The sequence below is a fragment of the Squalius cephalus genome (assembly GCF_949319135.1).
Source record: "Squalius cephalus genome assembly, chromosome: 4".
Classification (NCBI taxonomy): Eukaryota; Metazoa; Chordata; class Actinopteri; order Cypriniformes; family Leuciscidae; genus Squalius; species Squalius cephalus.
The window spans coordinates 47291356-47307327 of record NC_137125.1 but is presented as its reverse complement, the minus strand read 5'-3'; the positions used below and the strand labels follow the sequence as shown (position 1 = coordinate 47307327).

General features: G+C 39.4%; 1 protein-coding gene across 1 annotated transcript in view; it reads right to left on the bottom strand.

The window, feature by feature from the left end:
• The window catches only part of LOC307157727 (uncharacterized protein), a gene marked incomplete at its 5' end in the record, with an annotated part of 174088 nt that overhangs the window by 101399 nt on the left and 56717 nt on the right, over positions 1–15972 (bottom strand). Inside the window, 1 exon segment of the mRNA XM_079869651.1 lies at positions 15010–15072. Coding sequence (XP_079725777.1) covers positions 15010–15072 — 63 coding nt within the window.

Genomic DNA, 15972 nt, shown 5'->3' with positions numbered 1-15972 from the left:
AAATCACGTGACGTGACGTGACACATCCTATTGACCCTGTTCACATTTCCTGGTTTCTCAGAAGTGGAAGTTGTCATAGTTGGGTAAATGAGAGACTACATTAAATATATTTTCTGTGTTCCCATTTGCTCAAACAAACGGCAAAAGAAAAACGGCACAACAGCTTTTTCACAACTTTCAAAAAGAGTAAAAAATTAGAGAGAGATTGATAATGGCGGTCAGAAGAGAGAAATATGTCAACTTTACTGTCATAGTCGCTGTATTAGAAACACCCTCACAGCAGTATTAACAAGTTTTTTTTAAATATAATACAAATATAGGGCCCTTTTTTAAGGATCTAAGCGCATGGTCTAAAGCGCATGGCGCAAGCGCAATTAGTGTGTGTCCGAATCCACTTTTGCTAGTTTAACGACAGGAAAAATGGTCGGTGCAACCGGTGCATGGTGTAGGCAAGGCAAGGCAAGGCAAGTTTATTTATATAGCACATTTCATACACAATGGCAATTCAAAGTGCTTTACATAGAAGAAATTAAAATAATAAAAGAAATAAGAATAATTAAAACAGTTTAGAAAAATAAAATACAGTACAAACAGTGTAAAAGGGCCGTCCCTATTCTCTTAATGAGTAATGTTTTACGCTTGACGCCGCATTGCGCCGGGTGTATGATAGGGCCCATAGTGTTATATGTAGGCTACATACATTTAAAATAAAAATAAAAAAAAATAAAAATAAAAATTATATATATATATATAAACTTTACAGGATTGTGAAAAAGGACCAGCTCGCTCATTGTGAACAAGGTCAGACGCAATTAATTAGGTAAAGAAGCTGCTTTGGTGTTAAGTCAAACTGCTTTAAGGTAAAGTATCTAGTAAAATATACAGATATTGTTCACTGAATGTCATTATAGGACAGAAGATAGCACAAATAGCTAGAAATGAAAGCTTTAGCATAAGTTCTGCCGGGAAGACTCAATTAGGCTACTATGTCCCCTATTGCCTTCACTTCTATCCAATCATATTCGTAGGCTCATTGTATAAAAGCTCGGTACTTACACATGTTTGATTTCGCAGATACTGAAGCGACGATTACCCCCATCCTCCCCACCACCACCAGGATGGTCCTGTCCATACCTCCCGGGGGGGTCGGCTGCGCCCCTGCCTTCGTCTTCAGGCAGGAATTGCAGATCCGATACCCTCGGATTATGCACTACGGACGGGGCCTACGCCAACTGACTTCGTATATTATCAGCTTGCTGAGCTGTCAATAAATGTATGGTTTATTGAAATAATGGTAACACTTTAGAATACTGTATCTTACTTACTGCATAACTAATAAGTAATTATTGAAGAACTAATAGGTAATTATTCATTAACTACTTCTTCACTACTGTTAACTACTAAGGAATTTGTGTTAACTAATCAGTATGTAATCTATTTTTATGATTGTGTTAAGTAACAGTTAGTTAATCAATAAATAATTAATTCTGTCATAACTCTTGAAGAACTACTACTAATTATCTACTAATTAAGGTTCAAGAAAAATAACTAAGAAGTAACTACTAATGAACAGTCATACAAAACTAACCTCAGATTAGTTTTTATATTTTATATACAGTACTGTGTGTGTCTGTTTTCCTCAGCATAGAATGCCATTGAGTAAATTCATGTTTGAGGCAATGACTGAGGGAAACTGAAAATATAGGGAACTTATTAGTAATTCATAAATAATTATCAAATAATTCTGCAGGAATTACTTAGAACATGGAACAGTATTCTAAAGTGAGAATATAGGGAACTCATTAGTAATTAATAAATAATTATCAAATAATTGTCTAGGAATTAGGCTACTTATAACCTGAAACAGCATTCTAAAGTGAACATATAAGGAAATTAATTGGTAATTAACAAATAATTATTAGATAATTCTTCAGGAATTACTTGGAACCTGGAACAGTATTCTAAAGTGAGAATATAGGGAACTCATTAGTAATTAATACAGAATTACCACATACTTCTGACTCAAATCAAGCTTACTGTAAAAAAACACATTATTAACGGTATTATCTAAACCTTTGTAAAATAGATAAGTTATCATACATTACGATACATTTTGCTAATTAAATAAAAAGTTTGCTTATTTGCAGATCAATATATAGCCTAGTAAATGTCTGCCCTTATCTTTCTTATTAGTGCTGAAGAATGACTAAAACTGGCTAGAAAATAAAATAAAAAAACATTGATCAGTGCTTTTTACTTTTCAAGTAATTACCTTATACTTTTACTAAGGTAATTTTGAAAATGAATAGGCCAATAGTTTATCATTTTACTGGAGTAATATTTTATTGGGTTATCTGTACTTTTACTCAAGTACTTGATTTGTGTACTTCATCCACCACTCCACTGCTAAAATAAAACGGTTTATTGTAGTAACCACTGTGTATGACTGTTCATTAGTAGTTACTTCTTAGTTATTTTTCTTGCACATTAATTAATAGATAATTAATAATAGTTCTTCAAGAGTTATGACATAATTCATTAGTTATTGATTAACTAACTGAAACTTAACACAATCATACAATTCTATTACATATTAATTAGTTAACACATCTTCCTTAGTAGTTAACAGTAGTGACTTAAGTGTTAATAAATAATTATCTATTAGTTCCTCAATAATTCCTTATTAGTTATGCAGTAAGTAAGATACAGTATTCTAAAGTGTTACCGAAATAATTCTCCAGAGTCTTTCTGGTAGAACTTGTGAATTGACTTGCTAGCTAAAAGAGTGACATGCGCTGTCTAGTGAAATGCGGATCACAGTTACAGTATATCTGCGGGCGGGCAGGTGGGTGAAGTAAAAAAAAAACATTCAGATTAATTGCAGGCGGATGATATAAATCATTAATGATGGTAATATTAGAACAACTTGTATGTGAGTGTGCTGCTGAAATCTGAGTGGTTGATGAACTGCTGTTTGGCGGGGAAATTGCCAGATATACACAAATATTATGTCAAAATGCCCACCTTGGAGAATATTCACATAAACACAGTCGGCCGTGTCTTAAATTAATGTAAAGCCGCCTTTCCACTGCACACAACATTTGGATTGTCGGAATTCACCACCTAGTGCCAGGTGTAGGCTAATGATCTTTTATTATGACAGCTTGTATGTTAAAAGCGCATCTTCTGCACTAAACGATGATATTCTGATATTCTATACTCTTATGTGTATCTAGCTCCACAGTTACTCTCGCACTTCAATTTTTTTTTTGTATTTGTGTATTTTTAAATTACAAATTACTTGTATTTTAATTAAATACTTTTTTCACAGCAGTATTTTGTATTTTATTTAAATACATTTGATGAGTAAGTATTTGTAATTTGTAATTAAATACTTTTTGATGTATTTGTGTCCATCTCTGCATGATGTGTAGCAAGCAGCTTGTGTTTTACAATAGCTGTGTGTGTTCATGTTGTCATGTTTTGTGTGAGCACGTGGCTTATGAGTGTTATCTGCGTGTTCATGTCTTGTTTTGTTTGGGCACATGGCTGGTGATTGTGGGGCTGGGGGGTGAGATTTTGAAGCCTAAAAAAATGCATCCATCCATCATAAAATTAATCCATAAGTCTCCAGGGGTTTAATAAAGGTTTGTGTAAGAAAAAACTCCATATTTAAAACTTTATTAGCTATAATAAATAGCCGACAAATGACCGTATGCATACTGCACAAGTCGACCTTTCTTTTACTGTCTATGAAGTCGACTTGCGCCATAAGAGTTACCTCTGACGTGATATATGACGTAGGATGAAGGACAGGATTCGTACAGATACTGTAAAAAGAGAGAGAAAAGGTCTGATGGAGGTTTATCAGATGGGCTGCAGTGTTAATTTTGCGTGCGATTGCATTTGTGTTTTTTCTGAAAATTTTAATTTAAATTTTAACCACTTTTCAAGTAGGTTTTCCAGGACTCCAAAAAGTCAAATTCAAGTATTTAAAGTACTTTAAGCACCTTGTATGAACCCTGGAAGGAGTATCGTAAACCGTCCTATGTGCGTCCGCATTCGTCATTGTGTCATGTGTTGGGTCAGGGGTTCCTCTTCCACCGCAAATCGCTGTATATAGTAGGGAGGTTAAGTGACTTTTGACTTCAAGTCATGACGCAAAGGTCCCCTTTGGTATGGAAGTACCTTAGGGCCATAGAAATCAATTTATCCTAAGACACACGTGAGATCACATTTTTTATCTTATATACGCACATTTTTTAAAAATGGCCGCCGACCATACTTGAGAGGCCCATATCTTTGCTTCTGTTATAGCTATAATGACAAATTTGGTATCAACGTGTACATTTTTGGGCTCAAGGAGTCCAATAAAATAGGTTCCAAGACTAAAAAACAATAATGTTGTCCTTACCATGACAATTGGAGGTGAAGTATGCAATTTTTTGTTAAAAAACGCATGCCAAACACACAGTGTTTCTGCGCCAGAGGTTTTTTCCAAAAATTTTGACATCTTAATTTCAAAAGGCTATATCTTAAAAGTGATAAAAGATAGAGACTTTCTGTAAATTAGAGAAATATTAAGGATGACCCAAAGTTTATGAAGGGATTACATTTTCCCATCTAATTTGCATATTATGACGTCATTATGGTGGCGGCCATCTTGGATTATAGAATTTTCATGAAAAGTCACGTTTAAATGATAAAATGATCAAATGCAGCACTTCTTTCCCCCCAAAATGTCCCTCACCTTCTGTATGCTATATTACACAATACTGAATGCTCAGGTAAATAGTAAGTAGTAAACAAACTGTGTAAATCATTACTAATAAATGGTAGAAACAAACCGAATGCAAGTAGCGGCTGGCCTTTTGCTGTAGAGATTTTCTATTTACTACATACAGTAATTCATCCTTATTGGCCAAGTACTCAAAAGCCGGCATTCCCATCAGCTTGCGATAGACTATGACATAGTCTCTCCATAGTCTGTCCTAGGTCTTCCCCGGGGTCTCCTCCCAGTGGGACGCGCCCGGAACACCTTCCCGGGAAGGCGTCCAGGAGGCATCCGGAACAGATGCCCGAGCCACCTCAGCTGACCCCTCTCGATGTGGAGGAGCAGCGGCTCTACTCTGAGCTCCTCCCGAGTGACCAAGCTTCTCACCCTATCTCTAAGGGATCGCCCAGCCACCCTGCGGAGAAAGCTCATTTCGGCCGTCTGTATCCGGGATCTTGATCTTTTAGTCATGACCCAAAGCTCATGACCATAGGTGAGAGTAGGAACGAAGATTGACCGGTAAATCGAGAGCTCCGCTTTGCAGCTCAGCTCTTTCTTTACCATGACGGACCGATACATCGACCGCATTACTGCAAAAGCTGCACCGATCCGTCTGTCAATCTCCCGTTCCATCCTTCCCTCACCCGTGAACAAAACCCCAAGATACTTAAACTCCTCCACTTGAGGCAGGAACTCTCCACCAACCTGAAGTGGGCAAGCCACCCTTTTCCGGCCTCGGATTTGGAGGTGCTGATTCTCATCCCAGCCGCTTCACACTCGGCTGCAAACCGTCCCAGTGCATGCTGAAGGTCCTGGTTTGATGAGGCCAACACGACAGCATCATCCACAAAGAGCAGAGACGAAATTGTGTTGTCACCAAACCTGACACCCTCCGGCCCCTGGCTGCGCCTAGAAATTCTGTCCATAAAAATTATGAACAGAACCAGCGACAAAGGGCAGCCCTGCCGGAGTCCAACATGCACCGGGAGTCCCGCAAGCCAACCAGGCCCGATAGGACTCCTTCTTCAGCTTGACGGCATCCCTTACTTCCGGTGTCCACCACCGGGTTCGGGGATTGCCGCCTCGACAGGCACCGGAGACCTTACGGCCACAGCTCCGAGCGGCCGCTTCGACAATGGAGGTGGAAAACATGGTCCACTCGGACTCAATATCTCCAGCCTCCCCCTGGGAGTTGAAGATCTCTCTGACAAGAGACTCAGTCTAACGTTCCCAGCAGACCCTCACAGTACGCTAGGGTCTGCCGAGTCTGTCCAGCTTCCTCCCCCGCCATCGGATCCAACTCACCACCAGGTGGTGATCAGTTGACAGCTCCACCCCTCTCTTTACCTGAGTGTCCAAGACATACGGCCGCAGGTCAGATGAAACGACCACAAAGTCGATCATCGACCTCCGGCTTAGGATGTCCTGGTGCCATGTGCACTGATGGACACCCTTATGCTTAAACATGGTGTTCGTTATGGACAAACTGTAACTAGCACAGAAGTCCAATAACTGAACACCGCTCGGGTTCAGATCAGGGGGGCCGTTCCTCCCAATCACGCCCCTCCAGGTGTCACTGCCACTGCCCACGTGGGCATTGAAGTCCCCCAGTAAAACGACGGAGTTCCCAGTTGGAGCACTTTCCAGCACCCCTCCCAGAGACCCCAAGAAGGCCGGGTACTCTGCACTGCCGTTTGGCCCGTAGGCACACACGACAGTGAGAGACCTATCCCCGACCCGAAGGCGCAGGGAAACGACCCTCTCGTTCACCGGGGTGAACTCCAACACATGGCGGCTGAGCTGGGGGGCTATAAGCAAACCCACACCAGCCCGCCACCTCTCACCATGGGCAACTCCAGAGTGGTGAAGAGTCCATCCACTCTCGAGGAGTGTGGTTCCAGAGCTCAAGCTGTGCATAGAGGTGATCCTGACTATCTCTAGTCGGAACCTCTCAACCTCACGCACAATCTCAGGCTCCTTCCCCGCCAGCGAGGTGACGTTCCACGTCCCTAGGGCTAGCTTCCGTGTCCAGGGATCGGGTTGTCGAGGCCCCCGCCTTCGACTGCCGCCCGATCCTCTCAGCACCGGCCCCTTACGGCCCCTCCTGCAGGTGGTGAGCCCACGGGAAGGCGGCCCCATGTCGCTCATTCGGGTTGAGCCCGGCCGGACCCCGTGGTGGGAGGCCCGGCCACCAGGCGCTCGCATACGAGCCCCAACCCCGGGCCTGGCTCCAGGGTGGGGCCCCGGCTGCACCATACCGGGCGACGTCACGGTCCTCGGTTTAAAGGGGACCTATTATGCAAAATTCACTTTTGTATGGTGTTTGGACATAAATGTGTGTTGGCAGTGTGTGTACACAACCACCCTACAGTGATACAAATCCACTCACTCCTTTTTTTAATCTCCATAAATCAAAAGCAGTCTCTCCAAACTACCCGTTTTCAGAATGTGGCTTTAGTGACAACGCTAAACCCACAGGCCCCGCCCACGAGTGTTGACTGACACCACCGTTATAACTTATAACCGCCCTGATCGAGTTCACTGCGAGTTTACACATCAGCCATTGCTGCAGCAATGCACTCATGAGAAGCGTCGAAGCATCTCCCAAGCGTTGAAGGTGTTGTAGCTGGATGTATTCATTCACATAGCTCTCTCTATTTACTCTCGCCACTGAAGACGAGGTGGATTCATTTTGTTTTCAAAGAAAATGCTACCTCAACTCTACAGAAATTTATGTAAGTTACTTATGCACTTCTTATACTGTTTACTCAGCTCTAACAGCGATTTTCTGAAGAAAAACTGATGCTTCATCTTTTGTGTGACATACAGTAAACTTTATTAAACTCATCAGTATATTTTGTGTCATCATTCAGACAATTAGATCGTCAGACGGAGTCCTACAGCAGGGTTGCATTAATAGTGTATACAAGCAATGCCAAATAGGTTATAATCGTAATTAAACTAAACTATACATTTTCCAACTCCATACAGCATATATTCTCTGACTCTGTAGGCATTTTTATGGTCGAAATGAACACCATTACTGTGACTGTCTGTTTTATTATTATCATCTTCCCTGTTCTGGCTCTGATCGCGGGATAGAGAGCCTAAGTCCCTCCCCTTCCGGTCGACCACCATGGGACCTTATTTCGGAAAAATTTTGTATGGTAGTCAATGGCGAGAGACAACAAATATTTTGATCTCGTTTGAATTGTGCCCTGATTTACACATATGATGTTTGTCAATTTAAAAGATACATTTTAAAGTCAAGAAAGTCGCAGTTTGATGTAAAACTGTTGAGGTATAAGACGTAAGAGGTGAAAATACGTAATTACAGAGACTACAAACCCAGAAGGCGCACACGTGACGTCATACCTTTTCTCTCAATGAATGAAGCTAACTTTACTGAAGCTAACGTCTGTCATTTTTTCTATAGTCTTACATTATAATCGTAACATAACGCCGTCATGCCTGAGTGTTTTGAGCCAGAATACACACATACGAGCAACGGATCTTGTGACGTACATAGTGGGAGACGAGAGATGTAGTTCATTGAGCGATTTTCACATAAAACTAAACGTTACTCTTCTGTTTTATGACAAACTGCGACTTTCTTGACTTTCATAATTACCTTTTAAATTGACAAACTTCATATGTGTAGTTCAGGGCACAGTTCAGACGGAATAAAAAGATAAGTTATCTCTCGCCATTGACTTCCATACATATTTTTTCCGAAGTAAGGTCCCATGAGCCGGAAGCGGAGGGGCGGGACTTAGGCTGCCCCCTGTGACGTGAACCAGCAGTTCATTAGCATTTAAAGGAGAAGCACTAAAACAGTGCGTTTTTCACAGACCCAAAAAATGATGATTTAAACGTGCTGTAAATAAAATTCTGTTGGGTATTTTGAGCTAAAACTTCACATACACACTCTGGGGACATCAGAGAATTATTTTACATCTTGTGAAAAGGGGCATAATAGGTCCCCTGTAAGAGGGATATAATGTTTTTTCAATCTTTAGGGCGGACTGACATAGGAAGCATAAACTCCAGTCACGGCATTCCTATATGGCTAATCTGAAAAAATAAATGAAGTTGCTTTAACATCATAAGAGAGATAATATGAGCATTAACAAGCATTCGCAAAAGTAAAAAACTATCAAATAATGAAGCTAAGTAACTAGCTAGCAACATGTAGGCTATGTGCTTGCTTCAATAAAAATGACGCTAACTAGTCACTAGCTAGTTATGATGAAGCTAACTAGTTACTAGCGACCTAGTTATAATGAAGCTAACTAGTTACTAGCTAGCTAGTTACTAGTTATCTAACATTAAAAGCATTTTTCTATTTAATGAGGAAGTCATACGAACCTCAAAGTGTTAACCTGTCACCTCTGACCTTCAACAGCTGTCACAGCTCCTGGTGCATATAGGATGTGTTGTTGCAGGAACTGATTTGCTATAGGCTACTCCTGACTGGTCGAAATCTCATGCTACTTAGGACAAATGTAATGTACAGAAGTAGCTGCACTGCTTAAATACAAAATTAAAGTTTTTGAAGGAAAAGATAAGTAAAGTCACTCTGATGACACAATTTTTATGTGAAATGTGCATATTTACCCCAAATTGTCATGGTATGGGGAAAATTTTTGTTTTTTTAAACTTGAAACCGATTTTATTGGATTCCTTGACCCCAAAAATGTACACTTTGACACCAAATTTGTCATTATAGTGATAACAGAAGCAAAGATATGGGCTCTAGAGTATTTTCGGCGCATTGGCGGCCATTTTTGAAAAAACCTGTTTATTTCTGATACAAAGTGTGATCTCACTTGTGTCTTAGGATAAATTTATTTGTATGACCCTAAGGTACTTCCATACCAAAGGTGACCTTTGCATCATGACTTGAAGTCAAAGGCCTATTTTTTGGGCTTAACCTCCCTACTAATACGGCCATCTGCCGGAAGCTAGTCATATTAGCTAATTAAGTTTTAAAGATGGATATTTTTCTTACATTGCTTCGCTTCAGAAGACCTTTATTAAACCCCTGGAGCCATATGGATTATTTTTTATGATGAATGAATGCATTTTGGGGGGGCTTTAAAATCTTGTTCCCCATTCACTACCATTATAAAGCTTGGAAGAGCCAGGATATTTTAAATATAACTCCAATTGTGTTCGTCTGAAAGAAGATAGAAAGAAGAAGTCATATACACCTTGGATGGTTTGAGGGTGAGTAAATCATGCTATCATATTCATTTTTGGGTGAACTATCCCTTTAAATAAAACCTACCAGGAGGCATGATTAACAGACTAATGTTGTGTTTCAAAGAAGACATATGGATTACTTAGATTAAGTCAATGAAGATCAATACACACACACACACACACACACACACACACACACACACACACACGGCTTACAGGAGACAGGAAACTGTCCAGTTTATTTACAGCATCAAAGCCCAACACCTGCAGAGAAGAGATAGAAGCACTGATAACTAACATTGAACACTGTCTATTAGAAATGTTAGTATGACATTAACAAGTAACAAAACAGCCATTAAAAATTTAAATGTTTACCAAGAGCACAGTGCACAAGTAAGCCTTTATTATAACGAAAGGCAGAAAAGACCCTTAAACTACTTCTCCTTAAAGCTAATTTTGTCAAAGCTTTCATATATATGTATGAATCAAAAACATTCTTGTAACTATTGTGAAATGTACCTAATTTAACCAAAAGTGGTTTCTTTCAGGTGGCCCACAAAAACCATAATTATCAGTGAAGATAAGCATGTTGTTCACCTTGTGACCTGCAGACAGAGCCAGTGAACTGCATTTCTGCTAAAGCACCTTGTTTTGCAAAATCATACTTCCACAGAAGTGACAGGCGTTGTATATTTGATATGGGCTGGGTATGGATCTATATCGAGACACTTCAGTAAGGATGCACACACACACACACACACACACACACAAACACACACACACACACACACACACACACACACACACACACACCTGCCAGAGGCGGGCTGGTTCTTCATCAGGACGGATTTTTGACATTTGCATTCAACCACAGACTTACGCTAGCCGTCACTGTTGTTCTGCCTCTGGATATCCAATCCGGGTGATAATTTTTTTTTTTTTTTTTTTTTTTTTTTTACAGTGTATGGTGATAATTGATCAAACTTTAAAACACATGAAGTTTCCAACTATAAGTAAGGAAAATTCCTTAAAATTTAAATGGACACAAGAAAAAACACGTTAACTCTTTCTATAGCATGGCAAGAAGTAGTAGGCTACACAAGTACATAAATACATAATCTCATTATATTTGCTCAGTATATAATTTTTAGTATGTAGTAACTTAGTAAAAAGTTTCAACCATTTTGGCATATTTTTAAAAACATGTTCACTATATCACTATATAACATTCACTACAGCAAGTATATAGACCTACAGAAGCAGCCACGTTAAATGTGGCAATGCGTTACTCACACTTAGGTACTAAACCAATGCGCGTGAACTCGACAATCGATTATATGGACTTCGACCGAAAACAGGATGTTTTCATTGACCGGAATGTTTTCATTGAATGTTAAAATTGACCGGAGTTCTCCTTTAACAAGCTTAAATCACATAGTCATTTGTGGGTTTATAATAGAGATAGAGAATTCTGCGCTGAATTGAACTGCTTCTCAGTGGATTGCGCAGCTCTGTGTAATAGCCTGTTCGCGTGATCGAGATCAGCCCGCACAACTGCTTTGGCCGCGATCGCTGTTTTTTGGGCTGAGCTGATAATGCGCTGCTCAGATCAAACAAGTTTTGTTCTGCTTTTTGAGCGTTTGCCATTTGATGTTTCTCATACGCAACGCAAATGACAGCGTATAATCAAAGAGAGTTGGGTAATTTTGTAGAGGCAAAAGTTCAAATTGAAACGTTTAGTTGAAAAGGTCGCAAAATTATAGGCTACCATTCGAAGTCTGCAACCCCGACGGCAAGTTGGGGCTATTTATATATGTGTTTAGCGGGCAACTCACAGGCACCACGTTGGAGACCACTGCTATTCAAATATAATGTAAGCAAATTTAAAAGTGCAGCCTTATAAAACTAACTTTCTGTCAGTGGCTATAGGCCGACTCTTCTTCCTCAGTTGTTGTTTTTACACGTAGCATATAAATGATCATATTAGTGCCCCTGCTGTTGGCTGTTCATATTGCTTTATTAGACCTTTTTTTTTTCTTTTTTTTTTTTTTTTTTTTGCGACGGCCCTCGGTTGGACGGCCGTTCTGGACTTTTCCAGAACGCACAGATTGTCAGTCCGTCCCTGCTCACACACAAGATGCGGCAAAACACTTCTTATTCTAAAGACAGGCGGACAAGGGAGACAATGAGCATTTTAGACTGCAATGTGTTAGCCTTGTCTTCGAATAAATGGCAGCAAAACACATAGGCCTATTCCAGAAACGAGATGATAAGCGTCTTGTTCTTGTTTTACAGCAGGAGAGTGTGTCTTCCATGTTGATCTCTTACTGGAACCAGAATTGTTCGGTGCTTTCTCACAATGAAAATTCTGTATGATTGTTTCTGGTCGAACAGACATTTTTATTGTGTTTAAATATTTTGGTTAAAAGACTAATATTAAACAATTTAAGCCCTACATCAACAGTCATCAATATATTAATGATTGATTGAGGGCTGAATGATGGGAAGATTGATAAATGAATGACAAAACGTGGATTTATCAAGAGAAGGCCATAATGACAATTTAGACAAGCTACAAGCTAGAGACATGTTTAGCCTTCTGTGTTTATACGGCAATTATGTGAATGATGAAACAAGTGGAGTCCACCTGAAACAAAAGTGTGCAGATGTAGTATGTGAATGTTTGACACACACACACACACACACACACACACACACACACACACTCACACACACACACAAACACCTGAGCATATAAGCAGCACTGAACACCACGTCAAACTCAAAACTGTCCAGCTCTGCAGCTTTCTGAGCCATTACTGCTGCCTCTCCCAGACGAGACTCTTCACACAGAAACTGACCTGAGAGAGAGAGAGAGAGAGAGAGAGAGAGAGAGAGAGAGAGAGAGAGAGAGAGAGAGAGAGAGAGAGAGAGAGAGGGAGGGAGGGAGGGAGGGAGAGAGAGAGAGACAGAGATATCATCACAGGATGGAAAACAAGCCAGAAGACCACAGGTTTAACAGTCGAAGATCAGATATGCAGAACAAGCAGCCAAAAACACAGAGACGCTAGAGCAAAGAGAGTGATAGTGGAGGATGGAGGATATGAGGCAAAATAAACCTTTGCTGCTTCAGGATTGAGTAAGATTACTGATTCTTTTCAGTGATAGAGGATGTGGTCTGGTGAGAGATGAGAATTGGCTGTTTACACAGTCATATTTTAATTTATGTTTTTATTCAATTTAATTTAAAGGTGCAGTAAACTATTTAAAAAAAAAAAAATGTTGATATTTGAAATCCACAAAACAAACATGCCCCTACCCCAAAGGATCACGCCCCCATCTTAATAGCTCTGGCCCAAAATTCACGAACACGCTATATACAACACAGGCACCTCCCCCTAATGAGTGCATACGCCCCTTACTGCTGATTGGCCACAAGAGCATTTTGGCACTTGGACTGCGATGCACTTTCAACAGTGTTTCTCAGAAATCGCTTACAGCACCTTTAATGCACATGACTCTGGTATGCTTCATCCCTCTATATAAGTCCTGATCATTGTCCAAAGTGAGCAAAACCAACTGCACATAATGCTTTACCACACTCCTGCTCTCTACACACCACCCCAGCAGCTTTTGTATCCTAGCCATCTGATTGGTTTCTCAAGGATCATCAAAGGTGTTGATCCAAGAACATGTACTTGAAATCAGGTTCACCAGCACTTGATACTGATGTGACTGGCTTGTTGGGCACTTCTCACTCATCTTACAGTCTAGCTGATCCCACAAAAGTGCAATGGGGTTAGGATCAGGTGTATCAGTCAGTCCATCCTGTCAGTCCTCCTGATGACTGCTTTGTCCCACATAGTTTTTGCTGTGTTAGGACCACCCATTGGCCCAATGACGGAATCCAACAGGGTGGGCGAAGGTATAATGCATTTAGGTCTTTTACATGCGCTTCTGTAAAGTTTACTTAATGTATTAGAATTTAGTTTCAATTTTACTTCAGCTCCATACTTAATCTAACTCCAGTTCCATATCACTATAAAGTTTAGACTGAGATTATTACTAATTTTAGTTGTGTTGTTAATTTAGATATTTGATTATTCTAGTATCCCCTTACTCTTCAGTTCTTCATTTATTAGGGATCCGAACGCCGGCCGGGTTACGTGGATCTTCACGGACACAAACACACCAGTCTTACCTTAGTCATTAGTCTTAGTTAGGGTTAACTATTACCTTTTTAGTTGGTTGCCTACTTCTCACTCATGCAAAAAAAAAAGTGTAGCTTATTTATGTAGTTATTATTAACTTGCTAAGTCGTTAATAGACAGAAATTAAAAGGTCTTCAGATGATGTGCCTACTGCTTACTACTCCATTCATTCATGAGCCTTTAGTTTGACCTATCCTGGACACGTATTTGAGAAAACACCAGACTCCACATATACTGATTTCAGAAGAATACAGAATCAATCAAATATAATTTGTCAACAATTTATTTGTCAGGTAAAAATGTATCATGCCTACAACACAATTAAACAATTATAAGCATATTCAGAAATGATAAATACACATCACTTGCTCAAAGATATATCTAAGAGTGAGAAACATTCCTTAACATTCCATGTTATGCTCTATACCCATGTTTTTTTAATCATATGTTGGTAGATAATGCTGTTAAAATGCTGTCAAAATGATTTTTGCTTTCTCTGACTTTTTTTTAAATGTGGTAAATACAGGATGAATAGGAAAGATTCATCCAAAACCATAAGGCACTGGATCTTTAATAGCAATATAAGAGACTCCCAGTAGCTCCCATGATTTCATGAAAAGATGAAGTGGGTGTGGTCAGTGAGTCATATGGCCCCACCCTCTTTATTTGACTCCTCCCCCACATCATCATCATAGCCTGTTATTAAAAACAAAAGCAAATTCACATTCTCTGTTGTTTTAATTGCATTTAGGCTTAGTTTAGTTGAGCAACATAAAAATGAAATGTATCTGGTTATGTAAACAGGTGATAGTATCTTACCTAACCGTTTTTTCCCATCTTCATTGCTGTTCTTCACATCATCATACTCCTCCTGATCGCCCTCTGATACACATGTAAAATAAAACCACATTATAACTTGTAATACACTTTTATTACCATAGATCCCTCGGATTCATGACAGTCTGGGTCTATTAGATTATGATGCAGTGAGATCCAGGCAGACAAGATTATGTCTTGAATTATTAAGGAATAACACATTTTATTAAAATGTAGCAAATAAGTTTCAATATAAGATAGAAACATAAATACTATGTATTTAAAAGTATTAATATCCAAAAGAATTGTATCTAAAAGATAAGATCAGAGTATAGAGAAAGAAGGACCCAAAAGAAGTATAATATTTGCAGAATGAAAGGAGAAAAAAGAAAGCTCAGGAGAGAAAAGAAAGAAGAGGCAGAAGAAGAAGCCCAGAGTCTTCTGAAACGAAACATTTTATTTGCAGTGCCTACAGGAAAGGACTAGGGAAAGTACCTATTGAAGTTCTTCTCTTGAAACCATTTAATGATGGACTCAAGACAAAATGTACCCTAGCAGGTCTGATTAGGTCATGGTCTAAGGGACATGGAATAATTTAATAAGCAATTGTGGTTTTGCACCTTTAAGACATTTAAGAGAATATTGAAGATTTTGCATTATCTCATGTCTGCAGAGATGGAAAGAGACTTATTTTGATACCATGTTACATCACGTAATCAATCCTGATGGAAAATACAGACCGTCAACAAGATGAACCAATCAATTGACGAAAATGAAAATCAATGAACATGTAAAATAATAATCATGCAACACAAGGAATATAACGATTAGGCTAATAATGGTTAAATGAATATAGCAATCAATGACTAGAATTCATAAAGAAAAGATTAATAAGATGCATAGAAAGGAAACATTTATTTAAAAAAATGAATAAAAGACATCAGTAAAAATCTTTGATCTCGGTGC